Source organism: Eschscholzia californica, unplaced genomic scaffold (genome assembly GCF_041429995.1).
Source record: "Eschscholzia californica isolate CP2 unplaced genomic scaffold, dmEscCali1.0.p SCAF_3, whole genome shotgun sequence".
Taxonomy (NCBI): Eukaryota; Viridiplantae; Streptophyta; class Magnoliopsida; order Ranunculales; family Papaveraceae; genus Eschscholzia; species Eschscholzia californica.
In genome coordinates, this window is record NW_028238420.1 from 21,044,809 (window position 1) to 21,054,394 (window position 9,586).

The window sequence follows — 9,586 nt, forward strand, 5'->3', positions numbered from 1 at the left end:
TCAAACGATGTGTAACCTTTTTTAATTTATGTGATCAAAACCACAGAGTTGAATCTGATAATACTACAACTTTATCTAGCATTTGTCATCAGGATGATTATTGACACTAGAGAGTGCTTTATCTAAGAAATGTCTAGAATGATACCACTTCGTTTGTATACAATGCATGTTTCTCTATTAATCCTCATTTCGTGTTAACAATATCTGCTCATAATCTTTCTCCTACGTCTAAGGTAGCCGTAAACAGTAGCTTATCGGATCAGATATAAGTATGTCCGTATCCGATAAGCTATCTGATATCCGAAAATTATCCGACGGATATTATATATCCCGAATCTGATAATATTAACGGATATCGGATATCCGAAACAAAAATAAAGTTTTATATTTTAGGTTTAAATTTTTAATCATTAGATCTAAATTATAAATCTTAACCATACATTTTATATATTATTATTAATAAATTTATTTTTATTATTTTTTTATATTACTTATCGGATATTGGTGTATCCGTATCCGATCTCGGATAAGCATATTCCGAATTCGTATCTGATATCCCAAATGTCAGATATCTTTTTAAAATCCAGATACAGATACGAATCGGATCTAGACCAATTTAGAATGGGAAGTATGTGAAATGAGAACAGAAAGTACAAACATATGTGGATAGTGGTTAAATCCCTATACTACATATGAATTGTAACTTAGAATAGTCCACCACCCTCTGGTGTAACGATTGGACACCCTTCTTAAGCCCATAAGGTCGTGGGATCGAGTCTCGGTGGAAGCAGTTGCCATCAAGATTTATCCTCTGTAATTTAAGGTTATAAATAATGTAACAATTTGTCGGGCTTTAGGCCTCTTTCGTTCTCGGTTTAAATTTGGTTGTTATCGTGCTTATTACATCTCCATGATGCATCAATGCCTTGTAACGATTAACGTAGATCATAGTCGAACTCTCAAAAAAAAAAAAAAAAAAATTAACTTGGAATAAAACTGAAACAAAAATATTAGCAATAAAAACAGTAATACCTTTTCTTTTACTACCAATAAGATCTTCTAAATTTATATTTTTTCCACATACACGGGCAGTCTATAAAATCATATCATCTCACGCAATAGCATAAAAAGACATAACATTGTCGCCCGATATAACCATACCCAGTAGCCTCGTTCTACATGGTGCAAGATTCTTCCTTAGTACTAGCCTGCCCTAGACCACTTCAAAATTCTCCATCTAGTATTGCTAAGGTGCCAAACCCATCCAAATGACCTAGCCAATATGTAAAACAAGATGTAGAGTTATGATCTAATTTTAGAAGGTTTCTCTTACTAATGTTAGACCAGTGTTATGAGAAGCTCTACCCTTGTACAGACTTCTCTGTGCCATTTTTTAGTTGACTGCAAGATATTTCTGTTCAGTAATTGGAATTTTAAATTTCAGGATGATAGGATGTTAGACCAGTGTTATGAGAAGCTCTACCCTTGTACAGACTTTTCTCGTGCCGTTTTTTAGTTGACTGCAAGATATTTCTGTTCAGTAATTGGAATTTTAAATTTCAGGATGATAGGATGTCCAAGAGTTTGTATTGAGATAGGTGTTGCAACAAATGATTTCAAAGCCAAGGAAGATTATGTGGTGGAAGATGACATGAAAAGAAATTTTCACGTGCAAGGTACTTGGTCGGAGAACAAGTTTTCACATCATCCAACGCCTTAATAAAGCTTTTGTAGGATTCGATACCATTTGGTGTTGCACCTATCTCAACACCAACTACACTGCTCTCGACTTACGCACTACTTATGCTAACTAACCTAGGTCTGCTCAATACAAGGTTTTCCCTTGGCATTGCCCTAGCCTAGACCACCCCAGGCTTCTAACGGCTAATCTAGGAGCCAAATCTACCCAAGAAGCCTAGCCAATATGTAAGAGAATGTGCTATGCTGTTATGTTAACTCCGACTCGGAAGGTCTTCCTAAACATTGTAGAACTAAGTGCCTTGCACATGAAAGTTGAAACATCTGTTTCAGATCAGAAACATAGTATAACAAAAAATAAAAGAGAAACATAAAAAGGAACTAACAACTGATGGCATGGAGACAGACGGAAATGCTTAGAGGACTCAACTTGGAGCTAATATAGTAAGCCATATTTAGAAAGAGTAGGTACAGAGTAAGATCTTTATATAAAGGTCTTTTTGGTTTACAATTTTGTGATGGAAAGTGTCTAGCGTATAGTAAATGCACTTGGTTTACAAGCTCGTAGGTAGCGAAGTTGAAATTCAATAGCTAGAAAACCGACATACCAGTGCTCAGCTAAAAGTTCACTAAGATGAGAGAAAATTAACTAAATATATCTGGTTTCTATCATGTTCTAAATTTTAGAAAAAAAAACTGCTGATATTTTTTGTAAACGTTCGAAGTTTTCATTTCACTGACAAGATACAAATTGTGTTTGACAAACCAGGATTTCAATTCTTTCAGTTTATATAACAGTGAACGAGAGTTTCTTATCACTTCGATAACTTGAAACTAATCTATATTAGATGTATTTTACAAAAGTTTCACCCAATGCAGCTACAAAAATAGGTTGGTCGTATGTGAGTGAAAGCCACTCTTGCTTGAGGTTTAAGGTACACAAAACTTCCCAAGAATAGCAAGTTGAGACCCTTATCCCTACAAAGAATTTCCCCCCGCTGAAACAATGTTTAACTATATGAGCTGAATAATTGGAAAGGAGCACATAGATTTTAAATACGACAAAGTGGGAAATAGAAGAGAATGTTAACAAACCGGCTAAATGAGATTAAGGATTGCATGATTCTGTCTCTTACTTAACCAGATGCATGTGTTGGGGCGAGGAATGCTACTCATCAGATTCTACAGTTGGACTATTTGTGCAGCTCTCCTTCTTATGAAGTTCTAATAACTTTTTCTCCGGATTGCAGAGTCCTGTTAAGAGACAAGTGTTGGTAATTTTCTGTCACAATAACAGTTCACTTTTTCCTCAGAACAGAAGGAAAAAAAAAACAGAATCGGTGCACGTCTTCAATACACATTTTTTTATAAAAATAATAACAAAAGATGCATCTTAAGCTTTTTACTTCAACAGAAGGACAACAGAAACATTTTCATATTTCAAGTTGGTAATATTATCTTTCAAAACAATAACTTGATCAAGTCACATGGATATTTCTTTTTACTGAGTCTTGATATATGCCTATTTCAGATATGGGCATGTGGATACTTGTTAGATACTGGCTGTCACTTCTGATGGGTGCAATAAGAGATTTTGTATGTACAATCTTGAACACAACCGAAGTAAGACTCCAAGTTGCCTATAATGTAAAATATTTGATGAAAAAGGATAACTTGTAAGTGAAAATGAATCGCTTAATAAATAAGTGAAGGAATATGTGTACGCTATATCTCTGTTTTTTGGTTTTTTAGGTTGTGGTATAAGTCTGACTCGTATCTCACACATACTATTTTCTCATGTACTAATACCAGCAACTAAAATAGGATTTTTTTGCTGAAAAATCGAAGTTTGACAAACTTATTGGAAAATGATTGATAAGATATGATAAGAGCAATGCAAATTAATTAACTTAAAAAGCGGTACCTGAACATGTAGGAATGTCCCAAACTGCAACTGATGTTGGTGTGCACTCTGGCTCACATAACGCTCGGTTATCCTCATGGTTAACATTCATTGCAAGCATCCATGCACCAATTGTAACATCCTCATTACTAAACATGCGGAAACTGTAATTTAAGCAAGACCAAATTTGTTACTCACTACATGTACGTTTTGAAAATAGATGCAGGTTTAAGGCATAGAAGGTTACTACTAGACCTATATGGCTTAGATTTCATCTCTTCCAAATGGGCATTTCATTTTGTATAACATGGATGAATAGAAAATTGGATGTACTTGCCTGTCGTTTCTTAAAGCGCCTAAACTTGCAACGACTTCTGCAGATAAAGCATATATGGGACCGTACGCATGAAGAAAGTACTCCTTTCCAAGCATATAAGAAAGAGGCTCATACCTTCATGAAAAAAATGATCTAATTACTTAGTCTACATAAGAATATCAACATGATGTAATCATTAATGGATTTTTAGGCATTTACTAGAAAAAGAAGGCAAAAGATATAATCTAGATTTCAGGACATGTATGCAACAAACCATTTGAGTTTGGGGTCAGTGAAAACTGGACCTTTCTTCAAGCACCCAAGGTAAGTTCGAGGATTTGGACGTTCTTTAGCCAAGAGCAGGGATAGGCGATCTGACAAGACAAAGAAAAAGCAGATTGCAATCACAAATTGTTACACTAATCGACACACATGCAACATCAAGTTTGTTGAAGGAAGTCAAGGAATCAATGTATGTTTCCAGTTAAATATCGGTGAGATTAAAAACTATATACCTGGCCTCAAGTATATGTCATCATCAGCTTTAACATAGAACTCAGAGTCAAAAAGTGCATAAGCAGCTTTGAAGAAAGCCAACCTGCAAAAAATTATATAATAAGCATCAGTCTGTATCGACAACTGGAACAAGAAGGGAATGTTTAATAAGCATCTTTGGCACAAACGTTTTATATGGGAGTTTGCTGTATCGCTCTTCAATGTCTAAGAGCATGAAGTCGTCGTATTCTGCAACTTCCTGTTTAAGCTCTAACATCTTTGATTTATCACTGGTTTTTCCGATCACAAATCTGAAAGCTAAACCAGTTGACTCTTCCAATCTGTAGCCCATTTTCACAGTTAGAATGGTAAGACCTTCTGTTGAAACATAACTAAAAAGGAAAAACACTAGGACAATACATGGACAAACATATATCTTACGTGGACCAAAAAAGGCCCCAATGCAAGTCAAACATAGTTGCCTTCTTTGATCAATTAACTTTTTCTTACCCCATTACGACAACCTCCATTACATTTCACCACATCCACCATCTCACAGTATTAAAAGAAACCTCAAGCATACAGTAGAAGAAAATATAAGTTCTAACCTCTCCAACTCACCCAGTATTTTTTTGTGCAAACCCTTAACGGTGGAAGACAAGATTTTAATGGGCGAGTAGCAAAACCCCTTAATCTCTACATGAACAAGTTTTTCCCAGGGTTTCTGTAGTAGGATTTGACGATGTCGATGTGGTGAAACCCTTACTTTGTCTCCTTTATTTCGTGTTCATGATTTTCTAATTTGGTGAAAACAAGATTTTCACGAAAACATTTCGCAGCAAAAGTGTTAGGATGCACACAATTTCTGTGAAATTTTTTGGTTGTTGCCGCGAAATTTTAGGTTTATTTGTTGGATTTTGCGATGAAATTTACAAATGTGAATTCGACTCCGAATTTTATGTTTTTTTTATCTAACTTGTATATGCTTCGCAATGTTCTTGCAGAACATCCAATTCGACTCACAAGTCCCAACCATCCTCTTTTCAGGACGGAGCCACACCTTTGAGAATTGAATTTCCTTACCTAGGGCAATTATTTGCGACAGAGAAGGTATACTAACTAATCTTACTTACACATCCCAATTTGTTGTATCATTGTTGGAACTGTTTCACAAAACTCATTTTAATTTTTGCAGTTGTTTGAGTGAAAAGAAAATGTTGTTTGATGGTGCTTTGAGAATTACCGTAACCTGCTATGACCATAAAGAGTATGAAGAAAATAGGATTTACATGCCGGAAAAGAGACATCTTATAGCAGACACTTTTTCAATACCATGGTGCTATTATTCCATACAATTAGCTACACCTTTCTTCTAGTATTGAATAGTCTTGTAGTCTTGAAGACACTTCGAAGGATATCTATCATAATAAAACAGGTCAGTCGGTTATCCAGAGGATAAGTCTGGCTGCCCAGTTTTATTGGGAGCTTGATAGAGAATACATCTGACGACTGATATAAAATTCTCTTTTTGTAATTCGACTCAAAATAAAGGGGTAGTGATGTCAACAATTAAATCAGTTAAAATCTCCCTAAAATATCTCTCAACACTCGACGATTTTTCTCTTTCTTTCTTACTCTCTCTCCTTTTTCTCTCCCTTCCAAACTTCTAAATAACTTCCCACTCTTCCAGTTAAATCTTAATCTTTCTTCTTCTTCTTGGCCAGGAATTTTTTTCAACTATTGTTATCTTTAGGAATAATCTTAACATATGTGGTTTACCGGCGTAGCCAAGAGGGATTTGTCACGTCCGTAGGACGCGACAGAAACCTAGTAATGATATCGTATCACGTCAAACATAACCGCTATGTTTCAGTCAAGCTAAATCACACTGTTTGTTACCTTCCGTTACTACGAGAAGGTCCTATGTGCAGCTTATGATCGTTGGTACAACAAGTTCGAAGCGCAAGCTTCACAGAGATGATGTCAGGCGAGAAGGTAGACAACGTCTTCGTCTCAGGTCCTTGAGCGATTTTAATTTTTTTCGTTAGTTACACTATTTAAATTGAAACCGTGAGTGGGTCATTTATTACGGTGCAAACAATAATATTGCAGGTAAAACATATTCGTCTTCGTTACTTCTTTTACATTCTTTGTAACTCCTCTTGCTCCATGAGTATTTCTAACTCTATAATGCCACCAATTATATTTTGTTGTTTCAAATTTTCAACAACGACTAGTAAAATATAGAACTTCCGCATCCAAGCTACTAGTGAAAGCCCCACATCAAGGTGAAAGTCACACAAAAAATAAGCTAGAACCAATGTAGGAAAAAAGTCACACAATCTTTTGGGCAACATGGGAAAAAAATAAGAATTTCGTGGCAACATGTTTCCTGAAGAGCCAAAATTTCGTGGAAATTCCGCGTAAAAGTAGTAGGTCAAAACCCTACAAACCGAGCTGAAGCATCTCCCTAAAAAGTCTAAGACTCTTTGACAATCCTTTGAATCTTAATGACAACCCCAGCATGCTGATGAAGAAAAACAAAATAAACTCTAGCATGCTTAAAGTTTTCGGGGTTGAAGAACTTATCTTTCTCTGCAAAGGTTCTTCAACCATGGGTGCCTCGGATTCGTTTGATTTTTTCACCTTCAACAATAGTTCTTCTCAGACTTTCTCTCCCTAAAAAATTAGCAAGTAGATAACAAGAAAGAGATGAACTCTAGGGCTTATGAAGGGGGAGGGAATTATCCAAAAATATTGTGAGTCAAGAAACTATCAACTACAAGATTCTATTGTGTCCCCCTAGAACGCTCTTGACCACATAAGATTTCTAGTTTTTTAAGTTTTACCCTTAGGACTGGACATCTGTTTGTCCATATATTGGCCAAACTTAACAAAAGATGAAGATGACAACATTCATCTTCTGTTTGCAGTCCAAGTTGTTGAAAGTATCACCATCAAACTCTCCTTCATCTTCTAGAAGGTTCTTTCTAGAGAATTCTTTCTCTAGAATTATCCTTAACTATAAAAATATCTAGTATCTAGATTATTATTTTATTAGTGTATTCTAGAAAACTACTTCTAGAATAATGGTTCTACAACTTTCTAGAGAAGCTTCTAGAAAGTATCTTACATACTCTAGAAATATCCTAGGACTAGTATAAATACCTATGTAACCCTTCTCATTTGATCACCACAAGATCAAGCAACTTGAGAGGTTGTGTATAAGTGAGAGTATATAAAGAGTGAGTGTGGGTGTAGTTAAAAAGAGTGTTTGAGTTGTGAGTCATAAGTCTATAAAGCAAAGTGTTTGTAATTATCTTTGAGAAATAAAAGTATACATTTCAAAGATAAAGTTCTCATCCCAAAGACATTATTTTCAACACAAGTCACACTGCATAAGCTCCATAAAAGCCCTAATTTCTTCAAGAAGTCCTATTACATTTCAACTCAACCAAGCTACAACCTGAAGCTAGTTCATTGTTGGCAACTAACAGAAGCTACAGCCAAGACAATTCCCATTCATTGTCACCCCAATTCAATTTCGATTTCAGCATTTTATATTGACAATACCACAAATTAATAGTTACTCATATGATAAATAGCACAGTTAATTCCAAGCTACTGAAACTCATTGATAAAAGGAAAACAAGATCAAACACAAGTTAATTCAGTGAAACTAAAAGAAACCAATGAAAAAAGGGATGAGTACCGTTGAAGCCCTTGTGGATCAGATGGCATCCAAGTTTTTCTCAAAGATCTCCGTCTTCCAACAGATCCAAAACCAGTTTGGATTCCAACAAATCCCATAATTTTATGCCTTTTCCGATCCCCATTGGTATTAGAACCATGATTTGAATCACCAAAATTATTCCCTTTTTCCCAAACAACAGAAACAGATATAGGTTTAGAATCCCTACATTTATACCCAGGATTTGGCCTTAAAATTGAGATCAATCCAAAAGTGAAACCAAAGATCCCAATAATAAGAAAACAGATCGAAATCGGAGCTATTCTTTTGTAAGAAAACCATGATTGACGAGGATAGAAGAATTTAGGCGATGAAGGCATATCTGTCGATGTCCACTTCATCCGCAGGAAACCAGGGCACTAATTAGAAGAAAGAAGAAGAGTTTATATGCTTATAATTTTGAAAAAATGGAAGAATGGGTGTTCGGAAGCACTCAGAGCAAGCATCAGTTTAGAAGAATTTGTGTTTGATTCTTTCTGATATGGGTTTCAGTGTGGTTTTAGAGAGAGAGAGAGTTCGGTTTGAAGAGAGTTTTCAAAGGTTTGAGTTGATGAATGGGAGAGAAAAAGAAAGACGGGAGCGGTTGTTGATATAATTTTTTTTTTTCACACAGTATTATTATGAAATGTCGAATTTTCTCAAAAAAAAAAAAAAGTAGAAACGTTCAGGTGAAACATTTCTTTCTACGAGATAATTTTACAAATTTGTGAAAACGAATGTTTTCTTATTAACGTCTCTTTAGTATGAAAAGTAAACAACTAACATTTAAAGTTTAGCTCTTAAAACAATATAATTTTTAAATTCTTAGTCAAAAAATTTACACCTAAATACATATTTAGTCCACCCAATATAGGGTTTTAAACAAAATAATAATTATAAGGGTTATTTTCCAAATAGCCCCCAACTTTGTGACCGATTTCCCGCCTAGCCCCCAATTTTGTGACCGATTTCCCGCCTAGCCCCCTACTTTCTCAAAAATACCCAGATTGCCCCCTTTTTCAGATTCCGTTATAACACCGTTAACATCTCATCCCCTTTCTCTCATCCAACTCATTTCCTCTCTCTGCCACCTCATCATCTTCCCCGACGAAGGTCGCCGGCCGGCCAATTTTCCGGTCGGCGACCTTCAAACATAAAAAAGAAAAAAAAATTATCTCTCCTCTCTCTCTCTAAAAAAAAATTGTTCGTTGAACAGACTCACCTCCGCCGAAGGGGTTTTCCTTCGCCGGAGTTTTAGAGAGAGAGAAGGGAGATATTTTAATAAAAAAAATTTAGAGAGAGAGAGGAGAGATAATTTTTTTTTTTATGTTTGAAGGTCGTCCGCTGGAAAATTGGTTGGTCGGCGACCTTCGCCGGGGAAGATGATGAGGTGGCGAGAAGGTGAGGTGGCAGAGAGAGGCGATGAGTTGGATGAGAGAGAGGT

The 9,586-nt window shown here is 35.7% G+C and overlaps 1 protein-coding gene and 1 long non-coding RNA gene across 5 annotated transcripts; one reads left to right on the forward strand and one right to left on the reverse strand.

Annotated features, from left to right (window-relative positions):
- Positions 1-993: 993 nt before the first annotated feature.
- On the reverse strand, positions 994-8,817 carry LOC147548990 (putative beta-1,3-galactosyltransferase 14). 4 transcript variants are annotated; one of them, XR_015238090.1, is made up of 8 exons: positions 8,125-8,817; positions 4,601-4,753; positions 4,433-4,515; positions 4,192-4,291; positions 3,939-4,052; positions 3,623-3,765; positions 2,794-2,952; positions 994-1,273 (listed from the first exon to the last, which is right to left on the reverse strand). XR_015238090.1 is itself a non-coding variant. In XM_086670563.1 (8 exons), the coding sequence occupies exons 1-7, from the start codon at positions 8,502-8,504 to the stop codon at positions 2,867-2,869; spliced, it is 1,059 nt and encodes a 352-aa protein (XP_086526689.1). In that variant the 5' UTR covers positions 8,505-8,817; the 3' UTR covers positions 994-1,273; positions 2,835-2,866. The 4 variants fall into 4 exon arrangements, 2 of the variants coding, with proteins under 2 accessions (XP_086526689.1, XP_086526688.1); XM_086670563.1 differs by having other exon boundaries at positions 2,835-2,952; XR_015238091.1 differs by lacking the exon at positions 994-1,273 and adding an exon at positions 2,455-2,696.
- Positions 3,525-8,681, forward strand: LOC147548991 (uncharacterized). The gene is made up of 2 exons (XR_015238092.1): positions 3,525-7,350; positions 7,802-8,681. It is a non-coding gene; the product is annotated as an uncharacterized LOC147548991 (long non-coding RNA).
- Positions 8,818-9,586: the final 769 nt, after the last annotated feature.

Coding starts and splice junctions, on each gene's coding strand:
- LOC147548990 (XM_086670563.1), bottom strand. CDS start 8,504: ATGAAGTGGACATCGACAGATATGCCTTCATCGCCTAAATTCTTCTAT. Junction 4,754..8,124: donor GATCCACAAGGGCTTCAACG/GTACTCATCCCT, acceptor AATGGGCTACAG/ATTGGAAGAGTCAACTGGTT. Junction 2,953..3,622: donor GGACATTCCTACATGTTCAG/GTACCGCTTTTT, acceptor GTCTCTTAACAG/GACTCTGCAATCCGGAGAAA.